This window comes from Rhinatrema bivittatum, chromosome 9 (assembly GCF_901001135.1).
Source record: "Rhinatrema bivittatum chromosome 9, aRhiBiv1.1, whole genome shotgun sequence".
In the NCBI taxonomy this organism is placed as follows: Eukaryota; Metazoa; Chordata; class Amphibia; order Gymnophiona; family Rhinatrematidae; genus Rhinatrema; species Rhinatrema bivittatum.
In genome coordinates, this window is record NC_042623.1 from 253,024,742 (window position 1) to 253,051,466 (window position 26,725).

At 40.8% G+C, this 26,725-nt stretch overlaps 1 protein-coding gene across 5 annotated transcripts in view; it reads right to left on the reverse strand.

Annotated features, from left to right (window-relative positions):
- Positions 1-10,572: 10,572 nt before the first annotated feature.
- SKIL (SKI like proto-oncogene) overlaps positions 10,573-26,725 on the reverse strand; it is a 47,940-nt gene continuing 31,787 nt past the window's right edge. For all 5 annotated transcript variants that reach the window (XM_029615182.1, XM_029615183.1, XM_029615184.1 and 2 more), the window contains exon 7: positions 10,573-19,699. In XM_029615182.1, coding sequence (XP_029471042.1) covers positions 19,538-19,699 — 162 coding nt within the window. In that variant the 3' untranslated portion in view covers positions 10,573-19,537. The remainder of the gene's footprint in view (positions 19,700-26,725) is intronic.

Consider the following 26,725-nt stretch of genomic DNA (forward strand, 5'->3'; position numbering starts at 1 on the left):
GAAGCTTTCCCGCCTCTAAAAGTGATGCATTCCGTTGTGAGGTTTTGAATTTAACCAGACTTATTAAATCACTTTCATTTCAAGCTGGATCTTTCTTGCTCTTTGGTTTTCAAGTGTTGCTCGCCCACTGCCAAGGCTCTAAGAAGCGATTTGCAATGTAGAACATACAGAATTTAACATTAAAAAAAAAATTAAAGGCTGCATGAGAAACAGACGTGGAGCAATGCATAAAACAAAACTAAAAGACCATCACATGGCAGCTAAAAGAGGAAGGTGTGGGCCACATCCATACCTTTCTGGCCGCCTTGAAGAGTCACTGCAAGAACATTGAAGTATTCCCAGTACAGTCCAGGAAGATGCAGCCTTTAGCATTTTACATAATCAAGTCGAGTTGATCTCGAAGGGCTTTCTCTCGTCCCCCTATCCGCTACAGCACTAATTGTTGTTCATTGAAACACCATTAATAAAAAAACAAGTTTTATATATAGATGGAGAAAGAGGGCGAGCGAGAGATGAACAAGATCTTTATTATATCGGGAAGAAAATCATTTAAAAAAAAAAAAAGCTTACAGGAAGCAAATCCAAGCAAAGAGCTCTTGGATGCTGTGCGATAGGATTTCGGACATGAAGAGGAATCGCGGTGCAGATAACTGAGTATTTAGAGACCACTAGTGGACTTTTTCATAATTACAAGGAAGATGAAAAATAATAGCGTTAAGGACTCAGCGCATGCAATTCCTAATCATTCGTTGCCCTTTATGTCATTTGTTTTATATTAATGCTGGTGAATGTGGCCTCTGAGAGAAATCCACTTTTTAAAATGTCTTTTGTCTATGTAGATGGGAGCAACATACAGGCCTCCAGCACAAGGAAAAGAGGTGGGTTCGGACCTGGGGGACATCCCCAGAGATGATGAGCAAAGGAGAGACCCGGCTCGTCGTCCATCTGCTGCGGCATCAGCTAGGAGGGGAGAGGTCCCCGGGTGTCCCCCTACAAAATGGCAGCAACCAGGTGAAGAGCCCGTGCCAGAGCAGGTTACACTAGATCTGGTACTAACAACTGGAGACAGTGTAACTGGCCTTGTGGTAAGGGAAACGTGTGATCACTGTACCGTGGCATCTGAGAGACATGGTGGAAAGAGGATAACCAATGGAACAGTGCTATACCGGGGTACATATTATATCGCAATGACAGAGAGAAGCACTCGGGAGGAGGTGTGGCGCTTTATGTCCGGGATGGCATAGAGTCCAACAGGATACACATCCTGCATGAGACTAAATACAAAATTGAATCTTTATGGGTAGAAATCCCTTGTGTGTCGGGGAAGACTATAGTGATAGGGGTATACTACCATCCACCTGGTCAAGATGGTGAGATGGACAGTGAAATGCTAAGAGAAATTAGGGAAGCTAACCAAATTGGTAGTGCAGTAATAATGGGAGACTTCAATTACCCCAATATTGACTGGGTAAATGTATCATCGGGACATGCTAGAGAGATAACGTTCCTGGATGGAATAAATGATAACTTTATGGAGCAATTGGTTCAGGAACCGACGAGAGAGGGAGCAATTTTAGATCTAATTCTCAGTGGAGCACAGGACTTGGTGAGAGAGGTAACGGTGGTGGGGCCGCTTGGCAATAGTGATCATAATATGATCAAATTTGATTTAATGACTGGAAGAGGAACAGTAAGCAAATCCAAGGCTCTCGTGCTAAACTTTCAAAAGGGAAACTTTGATAAAATGAGAAAAATTGTTAGAAAAAAACTAAAAGGAGCAGCTACAAAAGTAAAAAATGTCCAAGAGGCATGGTCATTGTTAAAAAAATACCATTCTAGAAGCACAGTCCAGATGTATTCCACACATTAAGAAAGGTGGAAAGAAGGCAAAACGATTACCGGCATGGTTAAAAGGGGAGGTGAAAGAAGCTATTTTAGCCAAAAGATCTTCATTCAAAAATTGGAAGAAGGATCCAACAGAATAAAATAGCATAAAGCATAAACATTGGCAAGTTAAATGTAAGACATTGATAAGACAGGCCAAGAGAGAATTTGAAAAGAAGTTGGCTGTAGAGGCAAAAACTCACAGTAAAAACTTTTTAAAATATATCCGAAGCAGAAAGCCTGTGAGGGAGTCAGTTGGACCATTAGATGATCGAGGGGTTAAAGGGGCACTTAGAGAAGATAAGGCCATCGCGGAAAGATTAAATGATTTCTTTGCTTCGGTGTTTACTGAAGAGGATGTTGGGGAGGTACCCGTAATGGAGAAGGTTTTCATGGGTAATGATTCAGATGGACTGAATCAAATCACGGTGAACCTAGAAGATGTGGTAGGCCTGATTGACAAACTGAAGAGTAGTAAATCACCCGGACCGGATGGTATACACCCCAGAGTTCTGAAGGAACTAAAAAATGAAATTTCAGACCTATTAGTAAAAATTTGTAACTTATCATTAAAATCATCCATTGTACCTGAAGACTGGAGGATAGCAAATGTAACCCAAATATTTAAAAAGGGCTCCAGGGGCGATCCAGGAAACTACAGACCGGTTAGCCTGACTTCAGTGCCAGGAAAAATAGTGGAAAGTGTTCTAAACATCAAAATCACAGCACATATAGAAAGACATGGTTTAATGGAACAAAGTCAGCATGGCTTTACCCAAGGCAAGTTTTGCCTCACAAATCTGCTTCACTTTTTTGAAGGAATTAATAAACATGTGGATAAAGGTGAACCGGTAGATATAGTACACTTGGATTTTCAGAATGCATTTGACAAAGTTCCTCATGAGAGGCTTCTGGGAAAAGTAAAAAGTCATGGGATAGGTGGTGATGTCCTTTCATGGATTGCAAACTGGCTAAAAGACAGGAAACAGAGAGTGGGATTAAATGGACAATTTTGTCAGTGGAAGGGAGTGGACAGTGGAGTGCCTCAGGGATCTGTATTGGGAACCTTACTTTTCAATATATTTATAAATGATCTGGAAAGAAATACGACAAGTGAGATAATCAAATTTGCAGATGACACAAAATTGTTCAGAGTAGTTAAATCACAAGCAGATTGTGATAAATTGCAGGAAGATCTTGTGAGACTGGAAAATTGGGCATCCAAATGGCAGATGAAATTTAATGTGGATAAGTGCAAGGTGATGCATATAGGGAAAAATAACCCATGCTATAATTACACAATGTTGGGTTCCATATTAGGTGCTACAACCCAAGAAAGAGAGCTAGGTGTCATAGTGGATAACACATTGAAATCGTCGGTTCAGTGTGCTGCGGCAGACAAAAAAGCAAACAGAATGTTGGGAATTATTAGAAAAGGAATGGTGAATAAAACGGAAAATGTCATAATGCCTCTGTATCGCTCCACGGTTCGACCGCACCTTGAATACTGTGTACAATTCTGGTCACCACATCTCAAAAAAGATATAATTGCGATGGAGAAGGTACAGAGAAGGGCTACCAAAATGATAAGGGGAATGGAACAACTCCCCTATGAGGAAAGACTAAAGAGGTTAGAACTTTTCAGCTTGGAGAAGAGACGACTGAGGGGGGATATGATAGAGGTGTTTAAAATCATGAGAGGTCTAGAACGGGTAGATGTGAATCGGTTATTTACTCTTTCGGATAGTAGAAAGACTAGGGGGCACTCCATGAAGTTAGCATGGGGCACATTTAAAACTAATCGGAGAAAGTTCTTTTTTACTCAACGCACAATGAAACTCTGGAATTTGTTGCCAGAGGATGTGGTTAGTGCAGTTAGTATAGCTGTGTTTAAAAAAGGATTGGATAAGTTCTTGGAGGAGATGTCCATTACCTGCTATTAAGTTCACTTAGAGAATAGCCACTGCCATTAGCAATGGTTACATGGAATAGACTTAGTTTTTGGGTACTTGCCAGGTTCTTATGGCCTGGATTGGCCACTGTTGGAAACAGGATGCTGGGCTTGATGGACCCTTGGTCTGACCCAGTATGGCATTTTCTTATGTTCTTATGTGTGGGTCACTGTTACACTCAGGCCTGAACTGATCCAGGCTGAGGCTTAAGACCCGGACTTTGGAAGAGCTGAGCTCTAGATGATGAGTGATAATCCTGCAGGGAATCGGGGACCTGAAGGGTACAGAGGAACCGTGGGCACCCAATATAGAGGAACACTGACCAAGCACCACATCTCTACCTAAGGCAGATTAGCAAAACGGAGAGGAGAAAGAGACCAATACGATTTTCTAAAGAGGTAGCAAAAATAGTAAGAAGAAAGTGATTAGCATACAGAAAAAAAAACAACTGGCAGAGGAGGATGAGTAAAAAACAAAGGGAGGAAGAGAGAGCAGACAGACAAGCAAAGGCCCAAATAAAGGAGAAAAGTACCCAATCAATATAAGAAGTGAAAACATTTCTTTAGATACATATGGTAGAGACATAAAAAACAACAAAAGGGGAATAGTTAAGATAAACAGAGGAAGTAAGGTAAGCAAGGAGGGAGACCATCAAAAGGCAAAAATCTTAAAACAAGTTCTGTGGGCATAACATAAAGGGAAGACAGCAAAATGGACTTGAAACCATGATATCCTGCAGGCAGTCAAGCATGCACAGCTGACAGCTGAGATACATCCAAGGCCCACAGTGGTAACTCAGGGGTAGATTTTGCAGTAAGAATTAGAAAACACTCCATACTCCATGAAGTTAGTAAGTAGCTCATTTAAAATAATCCCTGTTAACTGAAAAGCAGAATGTTAACACATACAAACATTTTAAAGTGTGTTTTTTGTATGTTAATGCCCAAAGTCTAAGAAGTAAGATGGGAGAATTAGAATGTATAGCAGTGAATGATGACATAGACTTAATTGGCATCTCAGAGACATGGTGGAAGGAGGACAACCAATGGGACACTGCTACACCGGGGTACAAATTATATCGCAATGACAGAGAGGAGCAACTTGGTGGTGAGGTGGTGCTTTATGTCCGGGATGGCATAGAGACCAACAGGATAAAGATCCTGCACGAGACTAAATGCACAATTGAATCTTTATAGGAGGTAGAAATCCCTTCAGTGTTGGGGAAGAGTATAATGATAGGAGTATACTATCAACCACCAGGGAAGAATGATGACATGGACAATGAAATACTAAGAGAAATTAGAGAAACTAAATTGGTAGTGTAGTAATAATGGAAGATTTCAATTACCCCAATAGTGACTGAGAAATGTAAATCAGGATATGCTAGCGAGATATAATTCCTGGATAGAATAAATGACAGTTTTATGGAGCAATTGGTTCAGAAACTGAAAAGAAAGATCTAAAATTGCTCCCTAATTCTCAGTGGAGCACAGGATTTGGTGAGAGAGGTAACAGTGGTTGGGTTGCTTTGCAATAGTGATCATAACATTATCAAATTTGAATTAATGACTGGAAGGGAGACAGAAAGCAAATCCACAGCTCTCGTGCTAAACTTTCAAAAGGGAAACTCTGATAAAATGAGAATTTTATTTTTTAAACCCTGAAAGGTGCAGCTACAAAGGTTAAGAGTTTGCAACCTCAGAATTTGCATGGACATTGTTAAAAAATTCCATCTTAGAAGTGCAGTCCAGATGTATTCCACATGTTAAGAAAGATGGAAGGAACACCAAATGATTGCCGGCATAGTAAAAAAAGTGATGTGAAAGAGGCTATTTTAGCCAAAAGATCTTCATTCAAAAATTGGAAGGATCCATCAGAAGAAAATAAGATAAAGCATAAGCTTTCGCAAGTTAAATGTAAGACACTGATAAGAAAGGCTAAGAGAGAATTTGAAAAAAAGTTGGACGAAGAGGAAAAACTATATTCGAAGCACAAAGCTTGCAAATTTGTCGGTTGGACTGTTAGATGCTAGAGGGGTTAACAGAGCACTAGGGATGATAAGACCATTGTGGAAAGACCAAACAAATTCTTTCCTTTGGTGTTTACTGAAAAGGATGTTGAGAGATACCATTCCAGAGAAGGTTTTCAAGGGTGATAATCCAGATGAACCGAACCAAACCACAGTAAACCTGGAAGATGTAGTCAGCCAGATTGACAAACTGAAGAGTAGCAAATCACCTAGACTGGATGGTATACACTCCAGGGTTCTGAAAGAACTAAAAAATGAAATTTCAGACCTATTACAATTAATTTTTAACCTATCATTAAAAATCATTTGTTGTAGCCGAAGACTGGAAGGTAGCCAATGTAACCCCAATATTTAAAAGGGCTCTAGGGATGATCCAGGAAGCTATAGACTGGTGAGCCTGACTTTATAATTTCCATGATTATTCACGGCACTAAAGAATGCAATCACAGAACATTTAGAAAGATATGGGTTAATGGGACAAAGCCCATAGACTTGCCTCACAAATCTCCTACATTTTTTTTTTTTGAAGGGGTGAATAAACATATGGACAAAGATGAACCAATAGATGTGGTGTATTTGGATTTCCAGAAGGCATTCATGAAAGTCCCTTATGAGAAGTTTCTAAGAAAATTAAAAAAAAAAAAAAAGTCATGTGATAGGAGGCGATGTCCTTTTGTGGATTGCAAACTGGTTAAAAGACAGGAAACGGGGAGTAGGATTAAATGGTCAATTTTCTCAGTGGAAAAGGGTAAACAGTGGAGTGCCTCAGGGATCTGTACTTGGACTGATGCTTTTTAATATATTTATAAATGATCTGGAAAGAGGTACGACAAATGAGGTGATCAAATTTGTGGATGACACAAAATTATGCAAAGAAATTCTTCTGGTCGCCGCATCTCAAAAAAGAATGGAACAGCTCCCCTATGAGGAATGGAACAGAGCTCCCCTATGAGGAATGGAACAGCTCCCCTATGAGGAAAGACTAAAGAGGTTAGGACTTTTCAGCTTGGAGGGGGGATATGATAGAGGTGTTTAAAATCATGAGAGGTCTAGAACAGGTAGATGTGAATCGGTTATTTACTCTTTCAGATAATAGAAAGACTAGGGGGCATTCCATGAAGTTAGCATGGGGCACATTTAAAACTAATCAGAGAAAGTTCTTTTTCACTCAACGCACAATTAAACTCTTGAATTTGTTGCCAGAGGATGTGGTTAGTGTAGCTGTGTTTTAAAAAGGATTGGATAAGTTCTTGGAGAAGTCCATTACCTGCTATTAAGTTGACTTAGAAAATAACCACTGCTATTACTAGCAACAGTAACATGGGATAGACTTTGGGGTTTTGGGGTACTTGCCAGGTTCTTAAGATCTGGATTGGCCACTGTTGTAAACAGGATGCTGGGCTTGATGGACCCTTGGTCTGACCCAGTATGGCATGTTCTTATGTTCTTAAATTAATTCTCAAGAAGATTGTGATAAACTGCAGGAAGACCTTGTGAGGTTGGAAGATTGGGTGTCCAAATAGCAGATGAAATTTAATGTGGACAGTGCATTGTGATTCATAAGAAAAATAACCCTTGCTATAGTTACACAATGTTAGTTTCCATATTAGGAGTTACCACCCAGGAAAGAGATCTAGGCATCATAGTGGATAATGCATTGAAATCCTTGGCTCAGTGTGCTATGGTGGTCAAAAAAGCAAAGTTAGGAATTATTAGGAAGGAAATGGAGAATAAAATGGTGGATGTCATAATGCTTTTGTATTGCTCCATGGTGAGACCACACCTTGAATACTTTGTGCAATTCTGGTCACTGCATCTCAAAAAACATATAGTTGTACAGAGAATGGCAACCAAAATGATAAAGGGCATGGAATGGTTCCCCTATGAGGAAAGACTAAAGAGGTTAGGGCTATTCAGCTTGGAGAAGAGATAGCGAGGGGGCATAATAGAGGTCTAGAAAATCATGAAAGGACTTAAACAGGTAAATGTAAATCGGTATTTACTCTCTGTCACTAAAAGGACTAGGGGGCACTCCATGAAGTTAGTAAGTAGCTCATTTAAAACAAATCAGAGAAAATTCTTTTTTCACTCAATTCATGTTTAAGCTCTGGAATTCATTGCCAGAAGATGTGGTTATGGCAGTTCATGTAACTGGGTTTAAAAAAGGTTTGGATAAGTTCCTAGAGAAGAAGTCCATAAACTGTTATTAATCAATAATAGTAGCTTGGGATCTATTTAATGTTTGGGTACTTGCCAGGTTCTTGTAACTTGGATTGGCCACTGTTGGAAACAGTATGCAGTGCTTGTTGGATCCTTGGTCTGACCCAGTATGGCATGTTTTATGTTCTCTAATGAAGTTGATGAGTTGGAATGTTTATATTTGGCTCTTTTCTTCCACACCATAGATTCAGTGCTATGCTTGGATGGCACGGATGTGTTTGCACCATGGGGTGTCCGAGCTGATTGTTTCATTGCCACTGAAGCTTTGGTGCTGATGGTTAGTTCTTATGGTGCCATCTTTTGTCTACACTTTTGGGTTTTGGTGCTACTGTTCTGGCACCATTTTTGTGCGGTGCTTATGCATCAGTGATTTGGCTGCTTTCTCTTTCTGCACCGGTGACCTACTTCTGGCTCGTTTAGAAACCAATGTATCTGAAGAGGGAGCTTAATCTCTTTTCTTATGATGATTTATTTTACTGCACTCCGATGGAGGATTTTCTCTCATACTTGAGCTTTACATCTTTGTAACATTCTGCCACAGGGCCAGCACGCTCTGGGCCTAGACAGCGGCTACACAACTTGTACTGATCCACAGTGGTCATCTTAGGATGACATTTTTAACATAATTTGAAAGGAATGTTTCCCTTCTTTTCTGAAGATAATGAGCCTGAAGCCATTTTCAAACGTCTTAAGTTTTTGCTTCCTCAACCAATCTTCTTCTTGATCCCTTATTTTTGGTTTGTTTTTTGTTTTGTTTTTTTTTAAATCTTAATGCAATTGATGAAAGGAGAAAATGCGACTTTTGTAAAGCAGATGAAATTAGACTGAGGGAGAGACGTGTGACGACAATAGATTGGGAACACCGGTCTATGCTCAGAAAGAACTCCAGGCGTTTCTGGGATAGGAGAGAATAAAGAACCAAAATCAGCCATTGGATGATCTCTCTCATCTTGATTAGCTGCTTTGTGATGCTAGTCCATGGAGAAATATACTATCCAGGTCAATTTGCCCCCATCTGGAACTTAAGAGGAAAAAATAGTTCTCGTTTGCCCAGATAGATAAAAATAACTGCATTCAGAGTTTGAAAACTGCAGGTGAAGGCCCTGAACATCGTGGAAAGTCCAAATACCCCCTATAATTAGCAGTTTTGGCCTGCCCCTGTTCTTCAGGCATGTCCCTACATTATTGGCTTTATTATATATTCAGGAGGCTCATTTCTCTATGGACATGCAAACTCAATCTCCCAACATTGACAGCAGAAAAGAGGAAGCACACAGAATATGCTCATAGCGTGATGCTGGTGCAAAGTATACATAGGTAAGAAGAGGAAAAAAAGTTTGCCCCCGCTTCAATCAGCTCACTGCTTCATATAAGTATCCTTTCAAACACTTATGAACTCCAGTTCCATAGGAAATAGTAAGCAAAATGATGGGAAGCAAGACAGATATTAAAAAAAAACAAAAACTGTTCAGTGTGGATATCCTAAAGCCCAGACTTGTTTGTGGCACTGCAGGACCAGAGTTTCCTACCCCTGAAATAGGGCATGCTTACCACCCTAGTATTCATGCAGTGGCTCAGCCTTCACATGCGACACTCATGACAGGATCCAGAGAACCCGCACACCACATTGGGAATGTACAACAGAAAGCATCTCTCATCTGCATCTTAGGGCTGCCAGCCTCCTTTTACAATTTAGTACCTTTTTTTCAGCACTTCTGTTTAGAGTTAATTTTACAGTATTTATAGTACTAAAATCAATGCCAGTTGAAGTTCCATATTATTAAATCCTTTTATCGGGAAATTAATAAAAAAAAGAGAGATTAACATTCAAACTAATAAAATATGTCCACGATGATCACAATTCAGAAGCAATGTGAAGATATCAATAATGGGTAAAAAGGCCAGTTGCAAAATTCATTTTTTCATTTTTAGTCTAGTTGCCAAAGGAAAAGGTGGCTTATGAGACCATCGAGTCTGTGTTCCCTGTTCATACCATATTTCCAGGGCATGTTGGAGGACAGGAGAACTCTACATAAGCAGTGTGTTTTTCAGATTCAAATATATCTGCAGTCTGCAGATGCACAAAGTAGCCTCCTTTGGTTCTGGATGGAACTCCTCGTGTCATTCATTGATACCTTCTTTCTTGGAATGAAGATGGGACATAAAATGCATATATATTGATGTGACTGCATTTTAAAATTATGTAATTGCAGAGGATGGGCTAACAGGCCATTATTCTGCTGCTTATAAATGAATTCAATGCTTAAAAGTATGTCTATTTACACTTTCTAGTCTTGAAAGCTCACAAGACATTATCTACGGCTAATTTTTATGGTGATCCCATAAAGGATATCTGTCTGCACAGGTCTTTGCCTTTCCTACTCCCTGTCCCCAAATCTAAGGAATACATACCAAGCACAAAACACACACACACACCTTAGAACATCTTTTCAATGCTCGAAACTGACAACTTGACAATATCAGAAACAGGTTTTGACATAGTTCTTTATTTGGATTTGAATCCACATCTATATAGGGCATCTACATGGCATGAAAATGGATAAAAGCACAAGAATACAATTGAGGTATAAGCTGATAGCACAGTATGTCATGTTTCAATAAATATAATTCAAAATTTGTAAACAAAGTGACCAGAGAGAAGCATTTTATTTTAGTTAAGTCTATATTAAATGAAAGAAGGGTTCCACATGAGGTAGAGGACAGTTTTGTGTCATGTAATGCAACCACAGTTTAATTTTCTTTAACTAAAAAAAAAAAAAAAGCAACATCACTGACAAATATGTGAAAGTCTGGAATGCATTGATTGATTTTAAATTTGGTTTTCAGGATACTCAACATGAATCTTCATCAGCTGTATGCACACACCCTTAGCCTAAGAATCAGGTTCATCTGCATATTTTGGTTACTCTGAAAACCAGAGCTGGTGGTAGCTCTTGAATGATGGTAGTGAATATTGCTGGCTAAAAGATATCACCCTCATATCTAACCAAGTGCATTTCAGCGTTCAGTTGAGTATGGGTTGGAACCTGTTGCAAATTAAAATTAGATTCTGATAAATTTAAATCTAAATGGCTTCTGCTATAGTTTAAGCTATTTTATTTCATTAACTGTTGCCTTAACTGAACATAAAATTCTGCATTTTGTTCTGACTTGACTTAAATATTCAGTACTGCTGATTCAGTAATCAGATTAAATAGAAGAACAGAAATACCTCCAAACCCATGACAACTCATAAATCAATTTTGCCAATTGCAGATACCTAGGCAACATAACTGCAACAAATTCATATTTTTGCAGAATCAATCATGGTCACAAGATTTATTTTAAAACACAACTGTGCTTTTGTTTTTCAAATGAGGTATTTAAATTTCAAAAATATAAATTTAGTTGATTGTTACATTCACCTTACTCCAAAAAGAAATGCTTTTATTTCTGTTATGCTTAGTTAAGAAATATGAAATATTTCAAGCATTCTCCAAGTGATAAATTATAACACTGCTGAATACTAACCTCTGTTCTGAGAGCCCAATTCGATGAAGGCTCAAGTCAAATCAAAATATATGGCTGTATAGAGTCCTTTATTTGGCCAAAACCCTAAACTGGTCAAACAGATTCATAGCTCTGAGGTTTCTGTTGCTTAAAGCATCTTCCACAACCCCTATGTAGCTGAATATTACAGTATGAGTCAGCCTCTAAAAGATTTATATCTATTTTAAATTTTGGTGAAAATTTTTAATAAATATCAATACACAAAAAGTACAGAGCTGTCCTGAGTATGAGCCCCGAATCGTATAACTAGATGGGCCAATTTGGGACTTACATAGGCAAAACACTCCTGTACAGCTCATTCACTATTGCTAGATGGTACTGAATGGAATTAAATCACATCAAAATATTAACCCATACAGGGTGCACCATGGACCTGTATCCCAAGCCAGTCATCAAGTTGATGCAGAGCTTATGCAACATGAATCTAAGAGGCAAACAGTATAGCTTAGATCTGGTATGTCAGCGTCAATTCAAGCCTTTTAAAGTCAATGTGCACCTCACATAGGGGATTTTACTTGCCAGTCAAAAAGGACTGAGAAAGCTAATAAAATTGGATAATTTATCCCAACACGGAAAAGAAAGACATTCAGCAGAGGCCATGCACAATGGTCAAAAGGGTTTGGATCGACGCTGAGATGAAAGAGCCAATAAAAGCTTCAAGGCAACATGTACACAGGGAAATGAACTGTATAATCATACATAAGAATTTCATTTACACAAAAAAGGTAGGTGACATAACAGAAAGACTGTCCTTTTCTATGGAAGAGATTCAATGCAGAAAATATTTAAAAAAAAACCACCACCACCACCATAATATTGCAGTTTAAAGATTCCATTGACTAAGGGAAATGCCTGAAGGTGGTGTATATTATAAACGCATCAAAACATTGCATATAAAAGAAAATGTCAGGCTACCTAAATCCTCAGTATTCCTACAAAGATAAAACATATTCAGTCAACAAAAACTACGAGAACAGAATTCAGCATATTAATGTCGAGGTTATCATTTGTCAAAACACTCTATCACGTTGCTTTGTTTGGAGCTAAGTGCAGGGGGAAAAATACAAAGTTAACAGCATCTTAACTGAAACTGTAAAGTATAAACGCTACTAATAGAATAGCATCGTAGGGAGAAAGGCAGGTATTGCTTAGCATAAGTACAGAGAACTTTACACAGCAGCTCTTCAAACTATTTCAGGGCCAGGCTATTAATTCAAGGAAACTATTTACAGAATGAGGTCAAAGACATTTTTAGAAACACCATATCCTTCGGAAAAATGCAGATATTGCATCCCATTCAGAACTATTAACCACAGTTAACTTTCTGCAAATTGAAGTCAAAAATGTGTGAACAAATGGCTCTTAATATCTTTCAAAATAGAGAAGCAGCCTTACTCTTTCACTTGACCTATGTTCAGTAACTGTATTAAAATACAAAAGGAATTTTCAGTTATTTTTATTTTTTATTTTATTTTTATTGGTTTTTTTTTACAAAGTCTGGCTGTCTAATGTATTACATACATCATAAAAATTACCTCAAGATCTGTAAAACGTCATAACATTTAACAAGACACTTAAAACCGCATGGCCATCCCCTAAATAATAGCTTCTTTGAATATTTCTGTTCCCCCCCAAGTGCCTCTTCACGTTGTATGGCTGCACACTACCTGTGACCAGGGGTGCCTTCTAACATAATGAACATTTTGTATTACTACTTGAGTCAATGCAATGGCTTCACAAGGCTGAGAGTACACAGTGCGGTGCACCCACCTTTTTTTTTTTTTTCCTACATTAAATGTGTTCTAGCAAAGAATATAACTATGTGGAAAAATGCACTTTTTGTTTCCATAAAGTATTCTAGGCATCCTTTTTGCGAGGCATTCCATAAAGGGTCCTCCAGAGACAAGAGTCACTTTACAAAATATGAAAACATTATCGGTTGCCCGTTGTGCGGCTGCTCTATGTATGGCTTCCAAGTCTGATCTGTTCGGTTTGAAGATTACAAATCACTTGTTGTACACATTTACTGCACAGTAAAATATATTACGAAACACAGGGGGACTTAGTTAACACCGAATCAGAGAATATGACAGCAGATAAAGACCGCAAGGTCCATCCAGCCTGCCCATTTTCCCTTCCAAGTTGCTATACCGTAGACCGTTTCTGATCTCTTACTTTTCCCTTCTCTGCAACAAAAATCCTCCAGGCTTATCCCAGAGTTTCTTGAATTCTAATACAGCTTTTTTTTTTTTTTTTCCCCCTCCAATGGAAGGCTGTTGCTGACATGGGACAAATGCCCATCGATTATTTCATGGCCTCAGCTCCTGGCATTCTACATTCTGCTACAGTGACTTTAACCACTGGAGGGCCACTTTGATGCAGCTTTTCAAATCAAAATATTTAGCAGTTTTATAAAGAATTAACAGTTAGACAATCTGAAGAAACATCTTATGCAGAAGAAGATCCGCAAACAGAGAATCTAAAAGGTAGACTAAAACATATCACAAGCCACAATCCAACAAACCAAGCATGCTAAAACACCAAGTCTAAACTGACAAGATATTTCTTTATACAGGAGATCTGTGAATCCAAACTAAATTTCTTATAATTGGTGTAGGCTATTAAACAGAATTCTAACTAGAACAATGGAACAGCACAACATAATATAATTTCCTCTAAAACTTTACAGTATTTACAGTTTACTAAAAAAAAACTAGCAGAAGTAAACATATGGCACCTTTTATGTTTATGCTGAGAGTGCAACCTGTACAAAATTAAGATTGCCTATTGTATGGGAATAGTTTGGACATTTCACATATAAACAAGCTGAAATAAATATCTCTGCTAAATTAAGATGAATGCAATAATTTAAGTCTGTTGCATGTCAGAGTTATAGATATCTATTTACAAAAATTACATTGCAAAAGATTTTGAACCTGAAATGGAACCTCAAGATGACAATAATAAATTAATTGAAACAACACTTTATAGATTCTGGAATCTTAAAAGGAAAAATCACACGGGGTTAAGCAGTTTTCTGAGGCTCTACTAGTGTGCAATGGGTTACTGCGGACAGAGATACAAATTTAGCCGAAAAAAAGACAAAAAACCCACAAATCATCATTGAAAAAATTTTGTCATACAACAGCAAACGGGCCAGAGGGCCATGTGGTCAGACTAATGTAGCCACTCCTCATACCAACCGGACAGCGCCAAGAGGGAAACATGAAATAGCTACACAGCGGGCTGGCTCAGAATGACTGACAGCTACCCAAGCTCTCTACAATTCTTGGCTTAATATAGCTGCACAGATACACATTTATAAAAAAAAGGCTGCTAATCACTCAGTTTTAGAAAAGGGGCCATTCATCATCATCACATATCCTTTTACAGTAACAAAATAAACAAGAGTTTCTTAAAAGGGAGGAGGAAAAGATTATTTAGCTGTCAGACCAGCAGCAGAAAGACCTTGAGATTTTAAAATTTGTATTCTATTGCCACTATCCACGGATGACTCCAGACATAACATACAGTAACAAGTGAGGTTGTGTTAAGGCAGCTAACTGATAAGCGCAAAACTAAAGGCTTTATTAATAAGCTTGTATTATTTTAAAAGTCAAACAATACATATATTCAATCATTCTCTCCAAAACTAGCTGGGAAATTCAGAAATGTCTCTCCCCTTGTGTAACTACACATACAATACAATCAAGACCACCAAGTCCAGCCCCTATCTCCAGCTTTCAGAACTAGCTAAAGGTAGCACTTTAACACTTTAGCCAAGACAGCAAACGTTGCTTACCTGTAACGCGTGCGCTTTATAAACAGTAGCTCACCAATCACACATGACCACTTTGTGCTGGACGGACAGATCCTTCCTGAGTTTTCTGGGAAGATCGAAAGCTTTTTACCGTCCGTGCAGTAGTGCCTGCCCTGCTCCAGACCCGCAACCCCCTCAGTTGACGGGTAGGGAAGAACTCCAAAGGTGAGGAGGGAAGGGTTTGTGGGACTGAACTGCTGTCTTTAGAGAACACCTGTTACAGAGAAGCAATTTGGATTTGTTTGAAGACTAACAGTTCACCCGAGTCACTCAAGTGGGACTCCATAATTAAGGGTTGTCTTAAAAAAAATAAAATAAAATGAGAACCACCATTGCCAATAGGCAGGCATATTTTTGTTTAAAAAAAAAATTTTATTTTGTTTTTGGGTTTTTTTTTAAACAGGGACAATAAAACTAAATTATAAAATGGGCCCTAAGAAGGATGGAGTTGGGCTCTATCCCTTGAAAAGACCATGAAGAATGGACAGCCTCAATCTACCATCCTGCTGGGAGGCCTTGACTAGACATTAATGGATTATGAATGTGCCGCAGTCTTGCAAATCCCCTTAATGCAGGTAGACCTCAGATAGTTATTGGCTTTGACATGCCCTTATGAGGTCAGGCCTACCCGGGCATTAACAGGAGGTGTGGACTGCTATCCAATTAGAAATGGTATATTGTCAATGCACATCCAGGCCTATTAAAATCAAAAGAAACAAAAAAAGGCAGAGGACCTTCTATGACCTTTAGTCTCCGCCAGGTAGAAAGACACAACTCTTGCAATGCTTGGAATGAAAAGCCTTTTCATCTTGGGAAAAACTTTAGGAAGGATGATCAATTAAGATGGAAGTCCACCCCACTTTAGGCAGGAACTTCGAATGTGTTACAGGTAAGCATCCTATTATGATGAAATTTGTTATAAAGGTTTGTAAATCGGTACGATAAGACCTCGTCTTGAGTATCAGTATAGTAAAAGAATTTAAATAAATAAATAAAGGTGTATAACACCCCGACTCTGTGCGCTGAAGTGATGGCCACCAAAAAAGGGTCAAGTACTTGAGCTGACCAGAGTCTATAGGCTCAAAGGGGGCTTTCATCAGCTGAGTATGAATCACCTTGACATGCCATGACAAGGCAGGAAGCTTAATGGAAACCTTCAAATGAAGCAAGTCCCGCCAGACTCTAACAACTAGAGGCAGTACAGAGGTGGGAGTTCCTTTTACATGATGGTGATAAGTGCCAGATGCACAGAGGTGAACCCTAAGAGAGACAGTTTATAGGCCGGATTCTGAAAGATGTAGAAGGCCCTTAAGCAGTTTTTGTGTGTGACGATAGAAGAGATGAATGGCCTTATCCTCACACCATATGGCAAATTCCTCCATTTAAAACAATAAGGCCTTCTGTTGGATTCCTTTTTAGAAAACTGAAGGATCTTAAACGACTTTTTGGGAAAACCAAGAAATCGTATTACATCCCCTATGAGAGCCAGTCACTGAATGTTGGGGAACAGTATCATTTCGTGGTTCTACGTGATCAAAGCTGGGGAAGTTCCCAAGTGGATTGTGTTCCTTGGTCTGAGCTTGGGAAATGAGTTTTCTTCTGATGCCTGAGCCGAAGGGGTCGAGAGCCTCTTCGGCTCAGAATGGCCTTTATGGTCCTTCTTGGAAAGATGGAAGAAAATTAACAAGCTGAAATCAAATGAAGAAATGTTTCTACACAGATGAGACAGCTCGAAGAGACAAAAAAACATGGCTGGGCAGCCTACTAGGGCAGGCACCAGATCAACAAAGTAAAAATGTATACTTTAAAAGCACAAAAAAAAAACCTAACAAGGGTAATCTAATGGAAACGTAAAGAAGAGTCTGAAGCAAAGAGGAAATAAAACTCAGCTTCTCAAGCTCTCCAGCCTGCAGAAGACAAAAACACAACCAACGGTTTTGGCTGACAAAAAAGGAAGAGGAGAACTGCAGCAGTGCGAAAACTGCCACACATGGACAAGGAAAGGCTTTTTGCCTTTCTAGAAAGCTCTGGAAGAGTCCATTTAGCACTTCGCATGGTCACATGGCCCACGTGTATGACTATGAACTGCTGTCTTCAAAAGAAAAGAAATGAGTTCTCTCCAGCTTCGATTCTAGTAATACCCTTTATAGCAGCAAAGAAAGGCAATGGGGCACCATGGAACACAAACGTCAATTAGCAATGGACTAAAGTCAGGCAGCAGAAACACAGACGTACTCAAAATACATTTGCAAGCTGACAACTTAACATCTTTTTAAGTCTGCAACCATAAAAAGATGATCTTTTGTTCTGTAGAAAAGTGCAACAGTTGATTTCTTTAGTCACTCTTAGAAGCAGTTTATCAGTCTGACTTCTTAACAGTAGCTATGTGAAATAACCTTTGGTGCTGAGGTTAGGCCGATTCAGTACCCAAAGCAAGAGCTGACACTAAGCACCTGCACTTCCTTCTGTTTGCCACACGAGGGAACCAGTTAGCCTGTCCTTACAGGACTCGATAGAATTTACCTTGGTGTGTAACCACACAAGGTCCTAAAATGGCCTGCAGAGCATTCTATGCTAAGAAAACAAGCTGGCTAATGAAAAATCTGTGCCAATAAAGCCTGCAACTGCTGTAAATGCTGCTGAAACAGACTGCACATTTGAGAGATGCTAGTAAAGTCCATGTCATTGAGACTGATAACTAGTTACCTTCCCGAGGAGTAATAGCTTCAAACAAACTGCTGACAGCTTGGTGGAATCGCAGGGTCCCTGCAGTTGTGCTCAAAGTTTATGCTAATTCACTTGATGGACTGACTAACATCTTGCCCACATTAAACATTTTGAGAAACTGCTTTCAGAGTATGCAAGATTGCTTAAATTCAGTTGTCTCAGTCTTCTGGCTGTATCCAGTGTCAGAGAAAGCCTTACCTTTTCTCCAGTGACTCACGGACAAGTGCAGGGCTAGACTGATACAGAGGCCCAGGATGGCTGAGAGCATCTACTTAGGGAGTGCAAAGAGCCCATGGATTTGCTATCAGGTTTCCTGGTCTGATAGAGCACAAAAGGGATTTGGCTCAATGTCCTAGTTCAGAGTTTTGGGTTTTGGTTTTTTTTATACAGCTACTTTACACACTAATGCTATATTTTGGGCTCCTTTCACCACCTAACTAGACCCTATTCATCTGCAGCAGATCCTCAAACCCATTCAGTGAGCTTTTCCTGAGCATTCTCTAGACCGGGACATGTGTCTCCGGTATGGGGCCAGACAGAACCAATGAAATTTAAAACAATTCTGCACAAAAGTAACAGAAACAAAATTGTAAATCAGCTGGATTTTTTTTTTTTTTTAAACATGCGAGGACAATGCTTACTCCAGCGGATGCAGCTTCGCATAATTAAAACATGCTCTCCTCCTCCTCCTCCAACATACTACCAAACTGTGCTGCAATTTATTACATTCCTGCTTCTTCATAGTAGCTGCAATTTGGCTGTAATGAAAAAATCCGTTTTGGGAGCATCTATTCCTCAGCTGGGGGGTGCAGTCTCCGTTCACCGGTCTACAACACCTTGTAGCATTGGCTTGTTAACAAAAAGTTATCATCCAATACAGAAATATCAAGCAAGTGAAGAATTCCTGCTGGAAAAAGGACAGGTCCAGAGTGCCACACAATATCGGAAATATGAAAATAATTTGAGAATTGTTTTCCCAAGAATTGTTTTGGGGCTGTCAGTGGAAGCTAGGTCGGCAGAATTTATTACTTTACTGCAATGCACTCAACCTTAGAGAGACGTAGGCAGTGATTTACCCAAAAGCATTTAAGTTTAAAAGTATGATTTTTATTTAAGGAAAAGTTGCAGTTAAAGAAATGGATCAGTTGTGAAGAAAGAAGTTGCCTGAATCCACAGACTGTATGCCATCTTTTCCCTTTTCCTTTCTGTTCAGGATCTAGCAAACCCTGGGATGCCTGTCTTTTTATTAGACAGGCCAGGTGCTTTCTGTTCAGATACTTAAAATAAAATCCAACCCTGTTTCAAGTACACAGCGGAGTTCACCCTCTGTTGCATCTACTCTCGGTTACCATCCTTTGTAGATTTCAAAATCTGGAGCTTCAATTCCTTGATCACTGTCTCTAGTTTTTCTCTTGCCTCTCGCTCCTGCCGGAGTTCATCTTGCAGCTCACGTCGATCTGCCTCTGCTTGATCCAATCTCTGTCTCAGCTCTGCCAACTGCAAGGGAAACGGGAAAGCGAGAAGCGATTTTAGATCTACATTCAGAAACTGTGCAAAGGCTGGCAAGGTAAAGCAGAATGAAGCACACAGTAGCTGACCAAAGCTATCGACAATATTGAAGAAATGTTATAAGAACATAAGAAGTTGCCATACTGAGTCAGAACGAGGATCCATCAAGCCCAGCATCCTGTTTCCAACTGTGGCCAATCCAGGATACAAGTACCTGGCAAGTAACCAACCATTAAATAAATCCCATGATGCTACTTGCCAGTAATAAGCAGTGGCTATTCCCAAACAGAGCAATGTAATACCGGCGTGGGGAAAACGGGCACTCATGACTGAGCGCCCGCTTTCCAATGTGCGTCGATTGACCTCTCCGGGGTACCTGATTTAATATTTTAATCAGCTGCCGTGGTAAAAGGGAGGCGCTAGAGGAAACTCAGCCCCTAGAGCCTCCTCAGTAGTGGGCACCCAGGAAAGGTCGGCTGTCAGTGGGTTCGGAAAACAGACCTTGTTAATTGAGCGTCCCTTTTCCTAATCTGAACGCCAGCACATTTTATTTATTTATTTATTTTAAACGTCCTTGTTCCTCAAACTTACTTTTGCCACAATATTAAGTCGGAGGTAGTACAAAAAAAAAAAAAAGCAGTATTTTCTGCTTTTCTATATACCTTTTGGGCTGCTCAAAAAGTTACGCCTTCTCCGGGCAGGCGTTAATTTCTGAAAGTAAAAATGTGCGCGTTGGCACACTTTTTTTTTTTTTTTAATCTGGGGAGAATAGCTAATAGCCTCAGCAACATACATTTGCATGTGATGAGCGCTATTCATTTCACAGTGGGGGGGGAGGGGGGTTGGACTCACATTTTGGACACACTAATCCTTTTAAAGCATAAGGGATTGTGGACACACGTCCAAAATGTGCGTCCAACCAGTATTGCATCAGCCTGTAAGTCAACTTGATTAATAGCAGTTTATGGACTTCTCCAGGAACTTATCCAAATCTTTTATAAACCCAGTTATGCTAACTGGCAATGAATTCCAGAGCTTAATTGTGTGTTGAGTGAAAAATATTTTTCTCTGATTTGTTTTAAACGTGCTATTTTCCTAGCTTGTAGACAGCTGGACTCAAGGACTCAAGCCAGCTGACGTCACAGTATATATACATACTCCTGCAGTGACACCAGCCTGCCAGTATTCTCAGTCTCCAGCAGATGGTGGACGTGCATCTCCCTATGGAGATTGTTTCAGATTTTGGGAAAATTTAAAATGGAATAAGGAAAGCCCCTGCGGGGTTACCGGATGGTCCCTTCCCCAGTTGAGAATTCCTGAAGTGAATTCTGTGGTCCCTCATGTGTGTGCCTTGGTCCGGTAGCTGGGTTTCCCAGCGTGGACTTAGCTGATTGTACAGATAAAAGCAGCAGGTGCAGGAGACAGAGGGTGGTGGTGCCTCTCCCCCCACAGCCAGAGTCCATCTCTATACTCAGCCAGTAAGGCTGAGCTTGGGTAAGTTTAAAAATAAATTAATTAATTAAAAGCAAAGATAGAGACAGCGCAGAGGGGATTGTAGGACTTCTTCTGGTCTCCATGCTCGGCGTGCCGTTCAGGCATTCATTCCTGCTCCCGTGGAGGTTCGGGGAACTAGGCAGCCTGGAGGGTTGAGCGACCCCAATGGGGTAGGCCTCGCAGTTAAGCTTCTTACCTGTGTGCCCTTGGTGGGCCATGGTGGCGTTTTTGCGTGCTTTCTGTGCATGCTTTACTGCCTTCATAAGACGTCAATGTGTACAGTGCGTCGGCTCTGCGCATGCACTGTTTGCTTAATTTTGGGTGTGTCTTTTGTGCGCCTTGGCACACAGTTTGTGCATGTGCTTTTTGTGACACTTACCCTTGGAGTGCCTAATTTTTGTGCGCTTGAAATGTTTTCAGCGTGAGCTGGCTGGACGCACATTCTCCGTCACCTGTGCACTTAGGTTTCTTGCTCACCAACGCCATAAGTGCCATTCCCTCTGTGTTGCCTGCAGTTCGGGCATCTCAGCCTGACGTGTCTTCTAACATGGGTTGGCTCAGGGAGAGTTGTATTCCTCAGATTTCGCTAAGCCTGGATCCTCCCAGCCTGATGATGGTCTGGTTAAGGATCAATCTGTAGGTACGCTGCATCTTGGAAATTCCTTCACTGGTTCCTGCGCAGAATATGGCAGTTCTGTGGGCACCGCTCCAGTTCCTTCTGGGTTTGGCCTGGATCCTGCTGCCTTTTCGTGGGTGGAGTTTTTTCAAAGTTTGCAATCCTTTTCTCAGGTGCAGTCCTCAGCTTCACCCACTCCTGTTAGGTCGGACCTTCAGCCGGTGGCCCCTCCCTCTTCCAGTCCTATGTTTAAGCACCGGAACATGCCTCGGTTCGCTGCAGGTAATCCAGACAGGAATCCAGATGGCACAGATGAGGCAGATCCTGATTCCCTGGAAGATGGGGAAATTCCTCTGGGTCTGGGAGACCATGTTGTGGTTCTTTCATAGAGATGAATTGTCGACCCTGATTTCCCAGATCTTAAAGATGCTGGTTGCTCCTGGTGCAGATTCTATGTCTGAACCAAGAAGAATCCCATTTTGGTTTCCTCGTGTAAAGCCTCTTGTTTTTTCCATTATGGATGCCATTCAGGAATTGATTGATCTTGAATGGGGCGCCCCAGAGGCAACTTTCAAAGGGGGGTCGGACATTGGAAGGCCTGTACCCCCTGGATCCAGCAGTAAGGGAGTGTTTGTGTTTTCTTAAAGTGGATGCGCTGGTCTGTGATGTCTCTAAGCAGACTATCCCTGTGAAGGGAGGAGCGGCCCTGAAGAATGTGCATGATAGGAGGACTGAGGCTATCCTTAAGCAAGCCTTTGAAGCAGTGGCAATGACTTTACAGATAGCTTCTTGTGGCGCTCTAGTGGCACAATCTTGTCTGCTTCTTTCTCAAGAAGCTGATGATTCTGGAGTGGATTCCAGGGCAGTTATGGTGCTACCACCTTTTTAGCTAATGTGGGCTTCGGTGGTAGCGACCAGGCATCAACTATAGTTACGAAATTGGTCAGCTGATGCAGCCTCCAAAGCTAATCTTACAAAAATGCTCTTTAAATGCTTGCTCTTGTTTGGGAGCGATTGGAGAAATTGGCCAGTAAGTGGGGCAAATCTCCAGTACCTCAGTTGCAAGAGGATAAGAAGCAGTTGCAACACCCCTATGGTATGAGGGGTTGTCACCGGGGTTCCAAGCACTTTCGTCCCTACATTGGGTCAACCTTTCAGAGGCCTCCTTTCGGTAGGTCTCAGTACTTTCGTCCCCAACAGTCCAAGTGAGGAGTGGGCTCGGGTGGCAGATCCTTCCGAGCTTCCCAATGAAGGTTTGTCGACCAACCTACAGGAACAAGAGATAGGGGGATGCCTCTCTCTCTTTTATCAGAGGTGGGTTGAGATTACATTGATCAGTGGGTCCTGGAGGTGATACAAAAGGATTGTGTGCTGGAATTTGCAGAATTCCTCGGGATGCATTCATGGTGTCTCTTTGCCACTCCCCGCAGAAGAAGCAGGCAGTGGAATCTACACTTCTAAGGCTCCTCTGACTGAGGGCCGTGGTTCCAGTGCCTACGTATCAAGAAAGTATGGGATGATATTCCATTTATTTTGTGGTGCCCACAAAGGAGGGCTCCTTTTGTCCCATCCTGGATCTCAAAAGTGTCAACCATCATTTGAGGGTGACATTTTTACATGGAAACCTTACGCTCAGTGATAATGGCCATGCAGTCGGGGGAATTTCTGACCTCCCTGAATCTATCCGAGACATACCTTCATATTCCCATCCATTTGGAGCACCAATGTTTTCTACATTTTGCGGTGTTAGGATGTCATCATCATAAGAACATAAGAAATTGCCATGCTGAGTCAGACCAAGGATCCATCAAGCCCAGCATCCTGTTTCCAACAGAGGCCAAACCAGGCCACAAGAACCTGGCAATTACCCAAACACTAAGAAGATCCTATGCTACTGATGCAATTAATAGCAGTGGCTATTCCCTAAGTAAACTTGATTAATAGCCGTTAATGGACTTCTCCTCCAAGAAAAAACAGACAAGAGCACCTGAATTCTGTGCAGAGGTCCAGCATTTCCAGCTCACTAGCTTCAGCAGTCTGGAGAAGCAGGTGCCAAAGGTGAGCTGACCATGCTGCTGCTTGTCAGCCAACCAGGTAGTACTATCCCTTTTGGCACCTGTGCACTGTGCTCTGGTGCCACAGATGAGCAGCTCACAACCCACATATATTACAGCACAGGATCAGTGCATTGGGGCAGGGCTGACAGCAGCAGAGGCAAACAGAAGGAAGTAGAAAAAAAAAATGAGGCAAAGGGGAGGGAGGAGTGAATGAAAAAAGAAATCAGCTAGATGCAAAGGTCAGGAAAACCACTGCAATTCTGCGGAAGAGACTCCAAAATTCAAAATCCATTTCAGCTGGCAAAATACAATGCTAACTAATGCTAGAGCATGAACAAATGTATGAAGTGCAAATGAGGCAGGATCTGCATGATGCATGGAGGTCTGAACACAAAAGACCAGTAGGCTTCTGCACTTGGGTTTCTCTGCTCAGTATGTCACAGCGACCTGGAGAAAAGGGAACAAAGCTTTGGGCAGCCTTTTATCACATGAACTGCTCATCCCCCCCTGGTTTTAGGAATACAGTACTGGGGCATGGAGGACTGAAAGGCTGCGTTCTTGGCCATCAGACTTCCCATATGTGCCCTAATTCAAACAGCACGAACCTCTTCCACCTCAGTAAATCTATATTGCTCTTTTCCTCAATGATATTCACTGTATATGATATGTTTCACTGTAAACCGGCATGATTTGCATTTAATGCAAGAATGTCGGTATATAAAAGTTAAAAATAAATAAATAAATAAATATTCATCCAGGCAGCACAAACACTGAACTATTAACAGTAAATACATGGGACAGACAGCAAAAAGTTGGAGAATTTGAGTTCAGGAGTTCAAACTATGACGCATCAATGAAATATGACAGAAATATGAATCCCTGACACATGTATGCATTTCTCCCAGATTCTGGTGTTTGCACACCAGACAGGAGTCAAAGTCAGGGCTGCAACAGGATTAACAATTTATACATCCTGGAGAGCAAAACAAACACAATAAAACTCCCCATCCTTGAGAAATGAAAATAAATTAAAGTTTCGCTTCCAGACTCTAGTCTGAACCTTAATTATTTAACTCCACTTGTTTAAACAGCCGAGATTCCTGCGGCAGCAGCTTCCAGGCAAAGACAGGAAAACCTCTCGCTCCAAGGTTACAGCAGGTGCTTCCTAGTACCCTAAAACTCTTGCTGCAGCTTACAGACTAAGCCTAGTGCCTATGCTTTCTTCTGATGAAATCTAAGCTATTAGTTCTATTTTTACATTTGTTTTCCCCCAAACGTGTACAATTACTTTGGTTCCAGTCACTCCCCCGATTTTAAAAATCTCCTTCCTTGCCGTCTATCACAGGGGTGGCCAACTCCAGTCCTCGAGAGCCACATGCAGGCCTGATTTTCAGGACAGCCACAAAGAATATGCATGAGATAAATTTACATGCACTGCCTCCATTGTATGCAAATCTATACTGGGAGAAAATTGCTGAGGTGCAAGAACAGTGGGCCAAATTGAAAAGAGCTATTACAAAGGCAACAAACCTATAAGTTAGAAAAGCAAACAAGAGTAAGAAGAAAAAGAAACTGATCTGGTTCTCAAAGGAAGTGGCTGAAAAAATAGAGGCAAAAAAATCCAAAAAAACCCTAAAAGCAGCACTCAAGAAGTATAAAGGATTCCAAAAAGAAGAACACAGGGAAGAATACCTGGTGAAATCGAGGGAGACGAAGAAAGAAATCAGGAAAGCAAAGGATCAAGTGGAAGAAAGGATTATCAAACAGGTAAAGCGAGGTGGCAAAACATTTTTCAGATATATCCGAGAAAGAAGGAAGGCCCGAAGTGGTGGAGTGAAACCGAAAAATGAGGAGTAATGTGTGGAGAGAGACGACGAAATGGCAGAAATATTAAGAAAATACTTCAGTTCGGTGTTCATTAAAGACGACCCTGGAGGAGGACTGTCGCTAGTGGACAAGAATGTAAATGGGGATGGAGTAGATGAAGCTCCATTTGCGGAACAGAATGTATGGGAAGAGCTGGGCAAACTGAAAGTGGACAAGGCCATGGGGCCGGATGAGGTCACATCCCAGGATTCAGAAGGAAAAGGGAGTAGTGCCGCGAGAAGAGCAGTGGTGGTCCCGCTTCACAAGAGTGGGAGCAAAGAGGAGGCTGGAAACTGCAGGCCTGTTAGCCTCACCTCAGTGGTGGGAAAATTACTGGAGACGGCTGCTGAAGGAAAGGATAGTGAACTATCTACAATCTGATGGATTTCTGGATCCAAGGCAGCATGCATTCACCAGGGGAAACTCCCCTCAGAAAAGTGGGATTGACGTTTTTGATTGGGTGACTAGAGAATTGGATCGAGAAAGAGCGCTTTATGTGATCTCTTGGATTTCAGCAAAATTATGACATCTGGGATGTGATAATCCAAAAGAGCTGTATGTGATTGGGGGTGAAAGACTAATGTGCACGGACCAAGAGAGCGATCTTGGGGTGATAGTGTCTGAAGATGGCGATACAATGTGACAAGGCAATAGCTAAAGCCAGAAGATTACTGGCCTGCATAGAGAGAGGATAGATACTACCATGGGAAGCTTGGTGGGCAGACTGAATGGACCCATTGGTCTTTTCCTGCTGTCATTTCTATGTTTCATTTCTACCTCTTGTATATTCATTGTGGATATCCTGAAAACCAGGCCTGTTTGTGACTCAAGGATCAGAGATGGCCTTCCCTAGTTTATCTGTTTATTTATTAAATTACTTATATGCTGCTATATCCAATGTTCTAAGCAGCTTACAGTGAAACATTCATAAATAATGTTAAACAATAATAAATAAGCACTAAACAAAGAACAACATAAAGG